This window comes from Ruditapes philippinarum, unplaced genomic scaffold, assembly GCF_026571515.1.
Source record: "Ruditapes philippinarum isolate M1 unplaced genomic scaffold, ASM2657151v2 ctg6321_1_1_1_1, whole genome shotgun sequence".
Taxonomy (NCBI): domain Eukaryota; kingdom Metazoa; phylum Mollusca; class Bivalvia; order Venerida; family Veneridae; genus Ruditapes; species Ruditapes philippinarum.
Window position 1 is genome coordinate 36,901 of NW_026858897.1, and position 20,219 is coordinate 57,119.

At 30.3% G+C, this 20,219-nt stretch overlaps 1 protein-coding gene across 3 annotated transcripts in view; it reads right to left on the bottom strand.

The window, feature by feature from the left end:
* The window catches only part of LOC132754608 (cerebellin-3-like), a 42,433-nt gene extending 22,214 nt beyond the window's left edge, over positions 1-20,219 (bottom strand). Inside the window, exons 1-3 of one of the 3 annotated variants that reach the window (XM_060745265.1) lie at positions 19,914-20,219; positions 16,564-16,650; positions 13,527-14,931 (exon numbers count right to left, since the gene is read on the bottom strand). In XM_060745265.1, the coding sequence (XP_060601248.1) occupies positions 14,516-14,931; positions 16,564-16,650; positions 19,914-20,199 (789 nt within the window). In that variant the 5' untranslated portion in view covers positions 20,200-20,219 and the 3' untranslated portion in view covers positions 13,527-14,515. Of the gene's footprint in view, positions 1-13,526; positions 14,932-16,563; positions 16,651-17,247; positions 17,334-19,913 lie in introns of those variants that run through there. The other 2 variants (XM_060745266.1, XM_060745263.1) reach the window with 2 other exon arrangements.

Genomic DNA, 20,219 nt, shown 5'->3' on the forward strand with positions numbered 1-20,219 from the left:
CACATGTATGAACAGAAAACTGATACAGTCCTCCAACAGGTGCCGTGAACAATCCTGTGGATGTGTCGTAACCTGTTCCCTCGTTTGTGAATTTCTTCTCGAATATGAGAATCTCATCTGTAGTATCAAGAAGCACGTCTTTCAAGTGATGTGCGTAGAATGCGACTGGAGGTTGGGCAAGTTTTTCTGAGTACAAAAATAAAAAAAATATCAGACAGTTTATATACTTTCATTAATTTTATATTTTGTAAAACAATTCGTTTTCGGTTTATTTTTTACAATCCATTGTCATATCTAAAATTTAAGTTCATGGTTATCAAGGATAGTCAATTCTCATGATTAAAATATTTATTTGAATTAATGCGTTTTTACATATAATCCTTGGCACGTCAAATATTTCAATATCTAAATCGCAGTGCCTACGCAAATTACAAACAATTATATTTATATCAGCCAATATGTGATGAGCTTACATGCAACTGGAAATAAATCTGAATGTAAACGAAAATAAATCAAAAATAGAATATGTAAATGTATATGAAATCATTTGAACGTTTAATAAGAGTTACAAATTTACATATGGAGTAGCATATTAGATCAATCTTGGTTGCTGTATGTCACTGCCCAAGTGATACACCAAGAGAATGCTTCGGACTAGTCAGCGACAATTAAATGTGCTACAAAGATAGTTATAAATCAAATTGATTTTAGAAAAGAAATAGAGTAGATAACAATACCTTGAAGTTGACTGTGTCCCTCTTTTTTAGCGTCAATATCACTAGTGAGGTTGCTTTTTGTTTTTTCAAATAATTTCTTGAATGATTCTGTATTATTTTATATAAGTGCTATTCATTAATCGATCAAAGTTCAAGTTATTTTAGAACACAAATTTTCTTTCAAGTATCCTTTTTCTATTGTCGCTAAAATTTCGATTTTCCTTTTATGTAAAAATGTTAGACATGTATCGTTTATCCATTACTTAGTTTACATAAAATCACGTAGATTACAGAAAATATGAAAGATAACATTGTGTTGTATTTTTTTCTAACACTTAAAAGCAACAAATCAATACAAACTATTAAAAGATATTGATCTTGACAAATATGTCCAACAATTAACGAAAAAACAATGAATTATAAAAATAGTAAAAGATATCAAGTTTATTTCGTATTTTATAAAAACTGTAGTGGTATAGATATTTTATTTTTAAGATTTGTAGATTTGATGTAAAACAACGTGCATATTTTTACCTTCTCTACTTTCTAGCTCATCGCCTCTCTTTAACATCTCGTCCGTTATGTTCCCTCTCATACCGGCAAACATGTCCGTAAAATCAGCAACAGCTCGTTTAATGTCGCTTAATGTACTGATGACATTATCCTCAGTTTTCTTAATTTCATTCACCATTGTTTTTACCTTAATTTCAGTTCTTATCATTTTCTCTAAAAGCTGTTCTTCATATGGAAATTTAGAACATATAGGCTCTCTAGCCTCAGAGAAATTATAACTATATATTCCAACGACAATAACAAACACAAATAACAGTAAGAACCACCTCATTTTCATTAGAAAAGTTGTAACATAAAATTTGAGAAGCTTTCTGGATTGAACCTTATTAGAGAAAATGTTGTATTTATTCATCGATAATCTGATGAGGCCCGAATATGTATATTATTATAATTGTGTTGTAGCACAATTGCAAGGAAAGCACAAGTCATTTGATATTTTTGTATCACAAAAGCAATTCTGGAGAGAAACAAAATTTCACATCTCGAGTCTTACAGTTCACAAACTTTCATGCATTAACAGCAGTTACAAAAACAGACATATTTTTAATATGCGTGATTCGTTTGAAAACAATTACTTCTGATTCAATGATTCTCTGACCATAATATACAATGTTTACTCATTTATTTTTTTTACATGTATAAACGACTAGTGGTACATACGATCATTGCTACACATAAGTTACTACTGAAAACTTTTAGTTGAGTCTTTATGACTCAGTGGTTAAAGTGTTTTATTAACTATCACTGTTGTCCGTTCAAAGCTAGTATTGGAGTTTAACAATGTTTACGTTAGAGAGTTAATTATCAAGGAGCAAATTGTATATATATCACCAGAAGACTATTTTATCTGTAAAATAATCGTGACATGACATAAGCAGCGTATTTGTCACTTGAAAAACATATAGCTAAAACCATGACTTGTTCATATCCGGTTTTTTCCGGACAGTTTGGATAATATATTTATTTTAAATATCTATTTATTGATCATCTTACTCTGTGAGTTTTACCAAACATCATACGTCAATTATGTGTTTTGAAAAAAATAAATTAAAGTGTGTCAATTACAAAGAAACATTCGATCTTCCTTTCACGTATGATTTATTGAACCTATCTGTACTTGATAGATAGATATTTATTCACGTTAAAACACACACATATATACGAGTATAATACAAACACTCAATCAGTTTTATATAAAACTGATGACACAATTGTACTTTACAATAAAATTTTGAAGAATTACTGATACTTTCTTCTTAAAGGCTTTGTAACTAGCAAGGCAAAGACATATAATATTTAAAACAATTTTGCAATTACCTTATCTTTATTGCGATCAATTTTGCAATTACCTTATCTTTATTGCGAACCCCTAAATCCAGACTTAATGTTAAACAATTAGTTAGCATCTGTCTCTTAAATATGAACTATCATATTTATCGGAATGTTGTTAGTTCGGTAAGATAATTAGGGTTATATTTTTAAGTAGTCATATCTACACTCTATAAACGATGATAATGTATTGATTAATTGCGATAGATTCATGGGAAGTTATGTTAAACAATGCAGGTAGATAATTTAATTTATCACATAAACTGCGGCGCGGGAGTGTAATAAAGCCATTTAATAAAAACGATATTACACTAGCATAATAACACTTTGACGTGACGTCATTTGCACTAATAAAGCGCGCTAATGTTAGCGTTACACTTTAAAATTATTCATTTTAACAGTTTACTGTTCTTATTCTATATATGTGATACATAGAATATTATATTCGTGTAGATCCAATAGTAAATTTATTGAACTCGTTGAATGAAACAATATAATGCTCGCCAGTGGCTCGCATTATTTGATTTTATTCAACTCGTTGTAATGTAATGTAATAGGGGTGGTTCGGCGCAATATAAATATAATTATCCGAGCCCCTAAGAGTCAAATGAGTTCGGGATTGTTAAAATCAAATCAACAAACAGCTGTAAAGTTCTATCCTGTTTATATACTGATCCAACAAGGTTGTTACATCACATAAGGTACAAACAAGTAGATTCTGTAGGTACAAACCAACAACACTCTGAAATAAGTATATAACAATATGTAAATATAAAGTAAAATAAAGTAGAAACAATGCATTAATTATTATCATATCTTACATAATCAATTACATGTCTAGTGGCCAATTCAGTTCTTTAAACTCAGCAACAGTCCTTAAATCTAATATCATAGCTTATGGAATTATACACACAATTAACATATTTTATCTTTTAAACATTATACACAATACATCACACAAGTAACTTACCATCTGAGGGATGAGTGCAGTACATCAATCTAACTATTACCTCTCTAACTATCACACCAGTGACTGTTAACTGCAAGGTTAAATATTAATAGTGAATAAAGATGAAAGGTGATATGATAGATACATGTCATTCTGAAACTCATACTTATTTACAAATTTCACAATCAATGGACTGAACCAAAAAACAACAGAATCACAATAATGCAATTCTACATATTTACAATAAAGCATTTAGCAGCAGTCAGGATAAATACATACCAACTTATGAAATAAAGAACTTGACCACAAACACTAATTTTTCTAACCTCTCTTTTACAACATAACAAAGACACAATGACTTTTCCCACCAAGAAATCACATGACATAAAAATAGCTTAAAACCAACGATCCGTGAACCAATCCTTTGAATTCTTAGAATACTGACCTATGTAAACATAAGATAAAATCAGTTAAAACCAATAGAGTAATCTCCCTTGAAAAGTATCAGATAGACCGGCGGATTTGTCTCCCTTTGCTAAATTATAAAATTCAACAGTAAAGCAAGAGTATTGTCCCTTAGACCTGATCCTAAAAATAAGACCCTGTTACATAAACTACACTCATTCAATATCGTCTATATATTAAACAGATAGCACGGTTATTAGAGTTTCAATTTCGTAATCATTGTATAATTCAAAAGTTAATTTTATCTAGGAAGATTATGAGCCACTGTGAAAATTTAACCATTCACAGAGAGAAGTTCGTAAATCAATTTCACAACAAGATATGAAAGTGGGCATTATATGGTTACTTTCTTAATCTTTGATTTTCAGTTTCAAAGTCTTACATTCTGCAAATAAATAAAAAAGTCATTTACATTCTATGATTGCAACACGTGCATGTTTTTGTTTCTTTGCTTATATTTATTACTTACTTTTAGGCACATTATGACTTTGAAATAATGATATAATTTTTTACCTCCTTAGTTCGAATACTGGTTTAAGAGTATGTAAATGACTCTGATCTAGAAGGAATTAGAGCTGAATGATATTTATTTGTCATAAAAATAGGACAAATGTAAATTAAAGTGTGTTGTTTTACTTCTGTACAAAATACTAAATCATTATAATTTAACTTAGTGCCAAAAAGCAACAGAAGCAAGAAATCATATAATGGGTCTTAAAGAACCATTTCTCACATAAATAAATATAAAAGAACATTTACCAGGCCTTGAACTTAGGACTTCTTACTTCTGAAGCTAGTGTCCTACCGCTTGATCACTGTGATATGGGGCTGTCGCTCGATATATCTTTAAGCGTTAATCGTGGAAGTTGTTAACAATATGAAGCTCGGAATCATAGAGAATCCCTCCTTCCGGACCTACAAAGTAAGCACATAGATTAAACAATAATATTTATCTAGTATATCTTTATTATCATTGCATTACTTGTTTATAAATATTCCTGGCTTATATTTCATACTTAAAACGCAGATATATCGTTATATCGTGAAATAAGAAACTAAGATTTAAAGTGTGTCTTTACGACACCATGATAAAATAAGAACAATTTTATTCTGGCTTCAAATAGTTTTATCTAATCAATTTACATACCCGTAGGCGATGTTACCAAAAATATATGAAACACTTTTACGTATAACTCAGCAGGTTTAACGTCATTTGTAATGTAAACACTGTGAACACTTGCTTTTAATTAAGATAGTATGTGATTATAATATTTAACCGATTTTATCCTATATTGCGGTTTATATTATGATATTAATATACTGTAATTTCATAAGTTATTGCCTTCATTAAGCGCTTTAAGCAGCAAGCTTCCAGATTAAAGCTTAAAAATGAGTAGATGTTCAAGTAGTCAAAAGACTTGCCAGCCAAAACAACAAAATATGTAAACACATAATTTAATGGAAGGAAAATCACTTGAAACATATCAAATATCATAAAATTGTATTATATAGAGGATATTTGTTTGTTTGTGTGTAAGATGAAATTTTATTTCATCGAGTGGGCTTTAAAAACAGTATTCTCACGAGTGGCGTAGCCACGAGTGAGAATACTGTTTTTAAAGTTCACGAGATGAAATAAAATTACATCTTACACAACAAACAAACAAATTTTCTTTTTATTTTATGCTAAAAAACAAGTTTAAACGAAATTTCCATAATATTAACATAAATAAATATTAAAACCTGTTTCCCCATTGAGAGCCCCATTTCGTGAGAATTTCTCATTAAAAACAAGAAGTCTTGAGCCGAAAAATAAGTCCGACAATCAACATTAAATGACAGTGATATTATTTATTTTGTTTAAAAAATATGAATGATCGCTTGTTTTAATAATAAAAACAAACAATTCGTGTAGGAGAAAATTCCAACCATCCATCCATATTTCTGTTACCTACTGCGAATTTATATTAGACCTGGCTTTGTTAAATGTAAGCGGCAGCCATTTTTTAAAGTTGTGTATTTCACGGGAGGAAAATAATTTGTGTTTGATTCAGAGGGATATCATTTGGAATTGTTAGTCATACACCTTTTTAAAAGAAAGAAAACATATTTGAGGATTGAAACAGACAAAAATTAAGTGTTGACAGATGTGAAAACATGAAAAAAAGCAGCTATGAAAATGGAAGACTTGGAACTTGCTCGGAACGCTGGGTTGGTTTACTTGTTCTACGAGCTGTAGCTGTCTTTGCCTATAATTTTTCATAAAGCATACGGCAGTTATTACTCGTAGGATACTTTAATATGCCCAAATGTCATCAAGAGCAGTTTGCATGTGGAAGGAATGTATTTTTCAGACTGTAAAAATGAAACAAAAAAATTAGAGAGACGAAATTTGGTGATTGGAATTTGAATGAATAGAAGTAAGTTTTCTTCTTTTTATTACTTTATACGTTTAAGGTATTTATCAATTTCAGCTTTCCTTTTTCTTTAAACAGCCTGACATTGTCAGAATTGTCAGCAAAAATAAAATTGAGGTACCACATGGGGAAAATCTTAAAAAAGTAGTTTCGTCATTGAAAAAAGTGAAATTATATTTTGATAATTTTCACTGTGAAATTACCAAATATAATTTTCACGGATAAATCAGTAATCCACTGAAAAGCATAAAATAAAACGGTATCTTCAGTAGATATTGTAAATACGCCTAGTAATGCAATAAAGTGTACTGGTAACAAATTTAGAAGTAACTTGACGTGGCGTAGGGTAAGGGTTATCCATGCAGATAAAGATTATATGTTGCACATGGAAAAAATCCATGTGATTTCATTTTATTGTTCATAAATTGAAAATAATTTTGGCCAACAATCTAGATAATAAAAGCATCTATGTAAGCACCTTTTTTTGTAGAAAAAACAACTTAATAGTAATGAAGTATATCAACCAAGGAAGGTAATTTTCAAGTAAATACCAATTACATGTGCATGTATATATGTTTTGTATAGTAGAAAAATCTTTTTTTAAAAAAGAGTAACACATTTTAACGTATATTTCCAGGCACTAAGAAAACATATGCATGGCCTGTTCAACACCTGTGAGTACTAGATGCTTGAATCAGCTGCCAGAAAAACTACTATCAAAATTAAGCAATAAAAACCTTCTCAGCTTTATTGTGCGGATGTATGATAGGAGGAAGACACTGTGCTGGATATTAGTTTTTTATTACTTTAAACACATTTACAGTGTTGATATTTATTTCAACTCACCCAAATATTCCATTCACAAACAATGTGAGAATGCACTTCTTACTGGAAAAAATCACCATTCCATGCACAATTCATCAACAAATTAAATTACCGTACATGGACACGGAAAAGATTGAAAAGATGGTCTCTAAAAAGAAGTATTTAATATTTATTCATCGTTGTTTGTTTCCTCATTTCTTTATTTCAAAAATATTAAATAATAATAGTTCGAATTATCTGCAATACAGTACAATTATATTTGAAATTAAGAAATTGTTAACAATTAACTCGATATTTGACGAAACTCCTAGTTGAATGTTTGAAATGGCATTGATAACTTGAGGTAATGAATTAAATATGATTTAAGACGAAAATATTAGATATTAGAGCAAGTATGTTACACGTGATCTCTAAAAGCGTATTTACAATTAAACAAACGATTACTTTTTATGACAAATTTTCTTGATTACCACAAAGATGAAAAATCTCATCATCAAGGTATTAGTAAATGTCTTGCTCATAGCAAGTGATATCAAGCTAAGATTTCTCAGTACAGTTAAAATACATATGTTTTGTTAGGAATACATATCTTTGATGTATGGGATATCAACAAGTACAAGGTATTTCGGTTTATGTTAGACCTGCCATAAAGTTTGTATTTAACAGACAAATCAATGTACGAGGCCGATATCCAACTTACACGACATCATACTTTTGGCTTAAGCACACATGTTTACAATTATTGACGATAATGACTTTGGTGATATGCAACCATTAAAGCTTTATATCGCCAGATGACCTTTGCAATGTAAGAGCGACCTTAAACCTAATTAAGGAGCTCTGAAAATTCCAAAAAAAGCAATAATTAAAAATGCTAATTGTAAAATGTGTCTATATTAAGTTTTCCTCAATACTGTCACTATAGAGACGTTTTTAATTATCAATATAAAATGGCTTTAAAAATTTAACGTAGCATTCAAGAGGCTTTGGAGTTTTCCGAAGAAAATCAGCAGTATTTTCACTGCTGAGGGACAATTAGCGATTTCGAGTGGGAATTTTTCAAAAGATTTCCAGATGTCTTTGCTAAGTTGTAAGTAAAGACAGTGGTTTCAAATGACAGTATATTGACTTCATAAAATGGACGTCATTTAAATCACTAAAACCCAACTTTTTCCACGAACATATTCTTGTTATATTTGTTTAATATGAAATTAAAAATTAAAGTACAAATGTTAAATATGGAAACTTTCTTGAGCGATTAACCTATCCTGAACCTATTAAGTGACGAAATTACCGCTTCTTCTAAGATTATTTCTTCGAAAATAAACCAATTAAATGAATCTAAAATGTCCTATCGTAAATGGACTGACCATTACTTTTGTTGCACGCTTTAATATAGGGACGTTGGAGTCATTGATAATTCTATTATTCTTTTATCACTATCATCTCGTTTTTCTCGTATTTTACATGGCAGAAATATTATGAAAATCTTCAATAACTTTTATTTTAATTTTTATTTCATTCATTATTTTCTTTCCCTGCATGTACGCGGGTAAATCTTTCCAAATGTTTAATATTTCCAAGTATGTCTGACAAGACCAGACCTGAGGAAAAGCTTATACAGTGTATACGTAATGATTCATAATGGTAATGATATTTAAATCTAGGATATTTGTACTTTACTATCTAAGTCTCTTGAAAAGCGTATACAAACTCATGGTTCTATTATTAGTATTTGCTTCTCAGTCTTGAGGCAAATGCAATATACATGTACTTTTATTTATCATTTAACTTCTTTATCTTTTCAGTGATGTAAACAATAAATATGCTGTAAATGATTTTACTCGTTAGGAATCGGTTTATAATAAGTTCACAAATTGTGTACGATAATTGTTTAAACTTTTAGAACGTTATTAATTGTTCACTAAAAGGCAATGTTACCAAAAATCCCTTCAAAACAAGAGAATCAAGTGTTTAAGCCTGTGCTAGGGGGGCGTGAGGAACGTTGCACTTTTTCGTTATCTTTCATTTACAGACTCAATCAAACCGTGTCGGCATTTTTCATGTAATTTTGTTGTGATTAATGCTTCCAATTGTAATATGCATAATGCGTCCGTGCCCGAGAGTTTAAGGTCGTTGAATCACTTGCTCCTCACCGCTATAGGTCGAATCCCAACAGGGACTATGAATTATTTCATGTGAGGAAGCTATCCAGTCAGTTTGCGGAACGTCGGTGGTTCTACTCAGGTACCCGTTCGTGCCTAATGCACGGAAGGGCACCAACGTTCTTCCTCCACAAGTAAAGCTGGAACGTGGCTTTATGACCTATACTGTGTCGATGTGACGCAACAAAGCGCAAAACAAAGTAATATGCATATGAATATGTAATGGGAAGGGAGGTGATTATGCAATGTATATTGGAAATATTTGCAGTATGAGTTGCCTCCCTTACACTATGTTACTTTATGTCTTGTAAATTCAGAATGGACATATGTCTCAAGTATACCAAATATGAAAAACAACGTAATTATGCAGCCATATACTAGTATATCAATTTATCTATTATTCGATTTACTACAAAATATAATTCATTTACTCACTGTTCTGATCGTTTTGACCCTATTTTTGTAATTATGTGTTACCGTTGTACTTGGATTCATCAAAATATATTACAAATTAAAGATTCGTACCGGTTATCTGTAATATTTTGAAACAAATTGAATGTTACTGAAATATATTAATTGTTTTCATTATTTAACTAGTGATACTTTCTGGTTGTTGAACTTATTCTTTATCCCTCATGTACAGAGTCAATCAAACCGAGTCTGCAATTTTCATATAATTTTGTTGTGATTAATGCGTCCGAGGGATCACTTTGTTTCCAGATTTTTATACTTCACAACATCAGGTGTCAAGTGCTGTGTGGCAGCTGTAAAAAGTTGCCACGTACTTCACTTCAGTGTTGTTATATTTTTCTGGCCCTTCGGGATCTCTGATGTCAGCACTATTTGGTGTTGAGAATTGAGTACCGCTCAAGCCGGTGCTAGGGGGCGTGAGGGATGTTGCACTTATTCATTATCCATCATGTACAGACTCAATCAAATCGAGTCTGCAATTCTTATGTAATTTTGTTGTTGTTGTAGTTGTTTTTATGATGACTGATTTTAAATATTCTTAGAATTTCATTCATGTTTATAAGAATTTTCTTTCGGTGTATTCTTAATTACCATCATCCCTTTCTAATATGTTTAATAAGACCGCAGTCTGGAATGGAAGCGCAAGTCGTATTATTGCGAGGAATAGGCGAGTACTGGTATACAAAATTAAAATTGTAATGTAAAAGAACTGGGGGAAATGAGAAAACCGGTCTTTGCTTAAGATGAACTACACTCTCACTGAAATTAATATTTTGAGAAAGAAAGATGAAGAAGTTGACTTTGATTCGATATGCACCAATAATATAATCGTCGTATATATTCCATAATACAGAATTGTTAAAATGATGCAGGATTGTGCAAAATCAGACATAGATGTAAATGTAAATGCCACAAACAAGTATCTTATGAAGCTTTATAGTTAGGCAAATGTGTCAGGCAAATGTACTTCAAAATATATATCGACCTTTTTTCCTATTCGTAGTGGTCATTAACCACCACCTCCCCCCCCCCTGCCCCATATAAATTTGCACAATTAAGTGTTAAATTTACAAAATTTCTGCGTGACGGGATATACGTTTACAGTAAATATCGTGTAATGCACGAGTTTCTCGACTTCAAATATTTTTATTGTATAGGACACAATAGAACGATAAGAGGTCGGTATACATTTGCAGACCTGTTAAGCGGTCGGTAAGTGATTTACTAGACAACTTATAACAAAAGAGCCGGCAGGTAATAAAGATTCGTGGACAACTTTATTAAAATGTGATAACATAATCACGAGAAAAGAAAGCGAAACAAACTCCTTAAACTATAATCAAGATGAATAAGTATTATTTACTAATAGCTCTTCTTCAGTAATATACAAATTGACTCAATTGGTATTTGAAAACGAACTGGTCAATTTCTGGTGACTTACAGGTCCATTTTGCCGGGTGCTATGTTATTTTTTCTTGTAGATATGTATTGTAACAGATATGCACATATCATGATAATAAAATATTTAGTTACTTATTTACTTACTTACGCACTTACGTACTTACTAACTTACTTACTTACGTACTTACTTACGTACGTACGTGAACTTACTTACTAACGTACTTACACTTACGTACTTACTTACGTACGTACGTACTAACTTACTTACTTACTTATTTACTTACTTACTTACTCACTAACTTACTTACTTCTTACTTACTTACCTACTTACTTACTTCTTGACTTACTTACTTACTTACTTACTTACTTACTTACTTACTTACTTACTTACTTACTTACTTACTTACTTACTTACTTACTTACTTACTTACTTACTTACTGACTTACTTACTTACTTACTAACTTACTTACTTCTTACTTACTTACTTACTTATTTACTTACTTACTTACTTACTTATTTACTTACTTACTTACTTCTTACTTACTAACTTACTTACTTACTTACTTACTTATTTACTTACTTACTTACTCACTAACTTACTTACTTCTTACTTACTTACCTACTTACTTACTTCTTGACTTACTTACTTACTTACTTACTTACTTACTTACTTACTTACTTACCTACATACTTAAGTAAATAAAACTTACTGACTTACTTACTTACTTACTTACCTACTTACCTACTTACCTACTTACCTACTTACCTACTTACTTACTTACTTACTTACTTACTTACTTACTTACTTACTTACTTACTTACTTACTTACTTACTTACTTACTTACTTACTTACTTACTTACTTACTTACTTACTTACTTACTTACTTACTTACTTACTTACTTACTTACTTACTTACCTTACTTACTTACTTACTTACTTACTTACTTACTTACTTACTTACTTACTTACTTACTTACTTACTTACTTACTTACTTACTTACTTACTTACTTACTTACTTACTTACTTACTTACTTACTTACTTACTTACTTACTTACTTACTTACTTACTTACTTACTTACTTACTTACTTACTTACTTACTTACTTACTTACTTACTTACTTACTTACTTACTTACTTACTTTCTTACTTACTTACTTACTTACTTACTTACTTACTTACTTACTTACTTACTTACTTACTTACTTACTTACTTACTTACTTACTTACTTACTTACTTACTTACTTACTTACTTACTTACTTACTTACTTACTTACTTACTTACTTACTTACTTACTTACTTACTTACTTACTTACTTACTTACTTACTTACTTACTTACTTACTTACTTACTTACTTACTTACTTACTTACTTACTTACTTACTTACTTACTTACTTACTTACTTACTTACTTACTTACTTACTTACTTACTTACTTACTTACTTACTTACTTACTTACTTACTTACTTACTTACTTACTTACTTACTTACTTACTTACTTACTTACTTACTTACTTACTTACTTACTTACTTACTTACTTACTTACTTACTTACTTACTTACTTACTTACTTACTTACTTACTTACTTACTTACTAACTTACTTACTTACTAACTTACTAACTTACTTACTTACTTACTTACTAACTTACATTAAGCGTGTCTTTACGCTATGTCTCTATAAAGTAAAGACTAAACATTCTAACGTATTTTATTATCATGCAGAAATGAAGTCAATTATTACTCATTCATTTGTCATAATCATTATGTTGATTTCTCTTTGTGGATTCTATTTATATGCATTACCGAATTTCTCAAGTATAAAAAATGTATTTTAGCTAAATTAAATAGTGTAAAAAGATATTAAAGGTATTAAAGATAGATAAATTCTTGATCATTGTATAAATCTATTAAAACGTTTTCTCACATTTCATAAACCAAAATGTTTTAGTGATATATACGTTCATATTATGTGTTATTTATGTTTTATATGTTGTATTTGTATACGTAATATGGTGATGATCTTGTTATGCTAAATTTCTGTCCTGTTCTGTTATGTTCTGTATGACGCAAACGATGTCACGTCAAAATATATCAACAGCCTTAAAAACATTTTCAATGAGTGGCAAAAGCGCAACGGGTATGTGATGAATATTTTTTACATGAAAAAAAAGAATATGAATAGACCAAATGATACTTTCAAACAAAATGTGCATGTACTTTATTATACGTTTGTTACATAAGTTTTTTCTTTGTTGTAAAATTTGTTTTTATTGTGGCGCCTCTACGGAGTAGTGGCGACATATAGGGATCACTTCTCCGTCGTCTGTCTGTCCGTCTGTCTGTTTGTCCGTCTGTCCGTCACAAAACTTGTCCGGACTACTCCTCATAAACTACTGGTGCACATTCATCCAAACTTTACAGGAATGATAAGTACCAAGTCTAGTTGTGCATATTGTCAGCATTTTCCGGTTCAATGATTTTTGTAAGAGTTATGGCCCTTTAATAATTTTTATTTTTAAAGTTTGTCCGGACTACTTCTCTTATACCACTAATGCAATTTGAATGAAACTTTACAGGATTGATCTGTAGCTCAAGTCCTTGCGTATATTGCACGGGTTCTCCGGTTGAATGATTTTTGGCCGATTTATGGCCCTTTGATAAAAAGGTGTTTTTTCTATGTGTTGCCAGATACACAAAAGCTTGTCTGGAATACTTATCATAAACTTCTGGTGCAATTTTATCCAAACTTTACAGGAATGATTAGTACCAAGTCTTGTTGCGCACTGTCCGTCTGTCTGTCTGTCTGTCACAAAACCGGTCACAACACGAAATTGGCCATCATGAGGCGAAACGTGATCACTGATCGCTCTTGTTGAGACTTTATCTGTCATTGCAACAACAAGCAGACACCTATACATGTCCCCTTTTCCTCCAAAAGTTAATTGCAACCTGGAATATTATATATGATAATGATATTGTGTGCCAAGAAAAAAAAATAAGTACAAGTGTATACATACCATATTTATTTGAAAATGCGATAATATAGTTATATACGTGTAATGATAAATACAGAAAAATAATATCTTTTCTAAACTTGATAATCAAAATATTCGTCAGACGATAATCATCGTAAGAATATTTGTAAAACAAAATCAAATATATAATGTCATATACAAAAGTTGAATCATTATACTACTTCAGTTATTGACAAGTACACCACTAAATGTGTTCATCGTATTTGAGTCTTGATATAGCTGGCGGTTAGAACCTGACGATGTTACTTTAACCCAAATTTTTTCTCCTGATCTTACTCTTACTATTGCTCCAACAGTACTACAAGTGTCATAATCCTTATCATAGTTTAATCCTGCTGCAATAACTTTATCTTCCCACACTAGGCCAATATGTGCATATTTTGCATAATAAGTACATGTATGAACAATAAACTGGTACAGTCCTCCAACGGGTGCTGTAAAAATCCCAGTAGAAGTGTCGTAACCTGTTCCCTCGTTAATCAGACTTTTCGTAAATATAATAATCTCATCTCTAGTATCAAGAACGAAATCTGTCAAATAATGTGCATGGAAAGCGATCGGGGGTCGTTCAAGTTTTTCTGAGTATAGAAAAAAAAGTAAGTACGTGTTTCTTACATAGAGGATATTTGTTTGTTTGTGTGTAAGATGAAATTTTATTTCATCGAGTGGGCTTTAAAAACAGTATTCTCACGAGTGGCGTAGCCACGAGTGAGAATACTGTTTATAAAGTTCACGAGATGAAATAAAATTTCATCTTACACAACAAGCAGACAAATTTTCTTTTTATTTTATGCTTAAAAACAAGTTAAAACGAAATTTCCATAATTTTAACGTTAATAATAAAACTGTTTCCCCAATTGAGAGCCCCATTTAGTCGGAATTTGTCATTAAAAACAAGAAGACTTGAGCTGATAAATAAGTCCGCCAATCAACATTAAATGACGGTGATATTTATTCATTTTATTAAAAAAAAATATGAATGATCGCTTGTTTTAATAATAAAAACAAACAATTCTTGTAGGAGAAAAAGTCCAACCATCCATCCATATTTCTGTTACTTACTGCGAATTTATATTAGACCTGGCTTTGTAAATTGTAAGCGGCAGACATTTTTTAAAGTTGTGTATTTCATGGGAGGAAAATAATTGTGTAAGATTCAGAGGAATATAATTTGGATTTGTTAGTCATACACCTTTTTAAAAGAAAGAAAACTTATTTGAGGATTGTAACAGACAAAAAATAAGTGTTGACAGATGTGAAAACATTCAGAAAAGGAGCTAGGAAAATGGAAAACTTGAAAGCTTGCTCAAGAACGCTGGGTTGTTTTACTTATTCTTCGAGTGTCAATGCTTTTCAATTTTTCATAAAGCATACGGCAGTTATTGCTCGTAGGATACTTTAATATGCCCAAATGTCATCAAGAGCAGTTTTGCATGGGGAAGGAATGTATTTTTCAGACTGTAAAAATTAAACAAAACAATTTAGAGACGAAATTTGGTGATTGGAATTTGAATGAATAGAAGTAAATTTTCTTCTTTTTATTACTTTTGACATTTAAGTTATTTATCAATTTCAGCTTTGCTTTTTCTTTAAACAGCCTGACATTGTCAGAATTGTCAGCAAAAATAAAATTGAGGTACCACATGGGGAAAATCTTAAAAAAGTAGTTTCGTCATTGACAATGATTGAAAAGAGTGAAATTATATTTTGATAATTTTCACTGTGAAATTACCAAATATAATTTTCACGGATAAATCAGTAATCCACTGAAAAGCATAAAATAAAATTGTTTCTTTATGATTTAATTTTTGTTTGTAAATCGGTTACAAAACATAACAATTATAAATCAATAGTCGATGGTTAAATATAAAGAATAGCCAAATTGTAATATAAGCGTTGAGGAAATATTTTATGAATATCTGACAGTTGTAAAATGTGATGTTTTAGAGCTATAATAGAAACATGTTTGCAAAAAAAAAAAAGATGATGAAATCAAAATTAGAATATATACACGTTATTGAATCGGTTTAAGGATGATTGGCATTACTAGTTGATAGTTACAGAAACATGCTAGTTGAACAAGTTCTTAATATTTCAAATTGACCATTGATGTAATATATATTGTATTATAAATGCACTTAATATAATAAAAAAAATGAAATTCAGTTTTGGAAAATTACTATCACGTGTAAGAGAAATGGGAAAAATACCCTGAAGTTGAGTAAGTTCTTCTCTTTTAGCTTCCATGTCACTCGTGAGGTTTTTACTTGTCTCATCAAATAAGTTCTTGAAGGATCCTGTAAAAATAATATCAGAATACAATTACAACGGTAATCAAAGTTCAATAAGTATTACATGTGTTATTTGGTGTACATGTGAACTGTTTGCAGAAAGTGTTGCTGATAATACGAAACTTAAATCGAAATATATTTTTACATAGACACGTGTGTTACTAAAGGAAGCAAAACAACATGCATTCTAACTTTATTATTTTATTTTCCTTGCACTCCCTCTATAATCAAATTTCATTTTTTTGTCTTGAATTTCAATTGGCTTACGTGTTCGCCATTTTCTGACGTAGAATATAAAATAAAAGGAATAAGATATTTATATTAAAGGATTATATATGTAAAATAAAGATGAGGAAATGTATTCAAAATAAGAAATAATACATGTAATTGAATATGCTGTACGATGATAGGAAGGCCTAGTCTATAGTTACAGCAACAGGTTAGTCAAATATAAAAAAAACATATTCAAACTGATAATTGATAAAATATTGTACGTGATTGAACTTCAAAAGATCCAACTAAATCATAAAACCAACTGAATCATAAAATCAAAACAACATTTTGGAAACAATCATCACATGGAAGAGAAATGCGAAAAAATACCTTGTAGTTGAGTAAGTTCTTCTCTTTTAGCTTCCATGTCACTCGTGAGGTTTGTCTTGTCTCCTCAAATAATGTCTTGAAGGATTCTGTAAAAAAAATATCAAAGTACAATTACTAACGGTAATCAAAGTTCAATAAGTATTTTAAATTATGTGTTATTTTGTGTACATGTGAACTGTCTGCAGAAAGTAATAAATATTTTGATGTTCCTCGGTCACATTCTATAATCAAATTTCAATGTTCTTTTGGCTGACAAAATAGCCATTTCATAACGTTATTCAATATAAAATAAATGTAATAAAAAATCAGGATATATGTTCCCTAATAAGAAAAATCAATGTGATGAGTCAGCGTTTTCCTTCATGGAAATATGATTGTTTTGGTATATTCGTCTTAACATAAATGTGCATTGTTATTCATGTTTTGTATAGACCAGAAGTACACAAACAAACATGAATATCGCAAACATAATTAAAAATACAACAGTGTTCTTTGGTGCAACAAATAGAAAGAACTAAAGATAAACACACGTCAGAAAAGGGCAGAATGGCAACAATTAACTGATGTATTTTTTTATAAATGTTATACATGTTTATGCTCGTACAAGCAAATTGTTTAGCACGATTATGTTAATTATCAATCAATTTTATAAAAAATAATGTCCATATGAAAATTCCTTTTTTGATGTTGTTATCTTTATACATGATTTCGTTTTCACTTGCCTTTACTTTTTATTGATTTATGTTTATAATATTGTTTTTATATGTTTCGAAATGAGACGGGTTAAGGAAACTTATAATAGAATATAGACCTTTTTAAAATACGCTTTTCCAAAGCAACGAATGTTGCATTTCTGCGTAGGGCAAAAAGCAATAACGATGTGTACAGTTTATCATACTTTAAGGCTTTAATAGATGCGATTTATGTTATGTCACCCAAAGAATATTAATTTTGGGATGACTTAAGGCGGTAAGTACTGAAAACGTGAATTCATTTTCTAACAGATCTACGAAAATGTGCGGGAGTAATAATTCAATGGTCATAACGGGCACACACATGTCTTTGTTTAAGGTATCAGTAGACGTTTTTTTCCATCAGTAATTTAAATTGAAACAGCAGGGTAATAAAGATAAAATTTTATGACCCCTGTATTAAATACTATTACACAATTTGTATTGTATACTTCCTTTGAATAACTGTTTTGGTAAGGCGGCAAGTGTTGAACAGATTGGCACGCGAACGTTTGTTCATTCAACCGGGACGTTTAATATCATGATATAATTAATCATTTACGCTTATTAAAATGGTAATTTATGTAACTTTTAAATATACCGATCAATGTTTATGGATTTTGAGAAGAGAAAAATTGTCAAAAATAACATGTATTACGAAAAAGCGGATAAAATGTGTGTTATATCTTTTCCAAACAACCCATCTTAACTTCTCAAGATTTTGAAAAAAAAATATTTAAAATCTATTTATATGTGACTTAAATTTTTCTGTTTGCATCACAAGCAAATCGGATAAAGGATATAATCCGGTATATTGAACAATAAAAATGCCTTATCACCTGTTCTGATATTTTTTCTGAATGATAATTAATCTCGATTTCATGTTATATAATTTCTATTGTTTTTAAATGAACTATTTCAACAGCAAATAAGTTGACTTTTCATTTGCTAATAGATATATTTCCACATCTTCTTTAGAAAAATGATCTCAGTGTCAAATCCGTGATCGTAAAATCTTAAACAAGTATCTTTTCCATGCCTTTTTATGGCATTCTTCGCCACAAAGCTATAAAGTCATCTTTTCTGTATTTCTTGAAATCTATTTTATATAATTTTCTACCGTTTACCTTGAACTAACTCGGAATTGTCTAAGAACTTTTACAATATTTCTATGTAGGGCGAAGCATTTTCTGCCCTACGCAGATTGCGCATGCGCGAGAAAATTCTAATTCCGGTCGTTTTTTCATAGCAACGGATCGCGTCGTAAAAAGGTCTATAAGTTTGCGGCAATAACATTTATGCCATATTCTACTGTTTATAAACGTATATTTAAAGTGACATTATGCCCATCCAAGGGTGTATAGTGAGTGAACGGGTGAAAGTCAAAATATGTTTCCATTTTGTCATAATTCCTTTTAATTTAATAATTAAGTTCGCATAAACAATGAATAACTCACATATCCAAACAAAATTTCTGTAAATATCCATAAGAATTTACCTATAACGCTTAGTTTATAAAAAGAGTGGGGCAGTCTTTTTAAATTTTAGACAGATTTATAATTTTACCATAAACATTTTCCAATAACAACTGTTGGTCAATCACCATTTTGACAGTCAATCTTTTAAAATATAAAGTTAACTTGGCTCAACTTGACCATGAAAATGTAAGCATAATGTCACTTTAAAGTCACCGGTGTATGAAATGCATTCTCCTTAACAGCTAATGTTTCTTTAAGTTTCATATGTTCCACGCATTTATCATATAACAGATTTTCTCATTTCAGTTTGCATAAAGCAATACAAACTATTAAATTATATTGATTCAGACTTAAACAACAAACAGTTGTAAATTATATGCTGTATATATGTCATTTTCGCATTACGCCAGAAATATTTCAGTAAACAGATAATGTAAACCTGATGTTTATATTTTACCTTCTCTCCTTTTTATCTCGTCACTTTTCTGTAACATTTCGTAAGTGATGTTACCCGTCAAATCAGCAACTGTTTGTTTAATGTCGCCTAATGTACTGATGACATTTTCCTCAGTTTTATTAATTTCATTCACCATTGTTTCTACCTTAATTTCAGTCCGAATCATTTTCTCTAAAAGCTGTTCTTCATATGCAAATTTAGAACATACAGGCTCACTAGCCTCAGAAAAATTATAACTATATATTCCAACGACAATAACAAACGCAAATAACAGTGAGAACCTCATTTTGATGAAGAGAGTTGAAA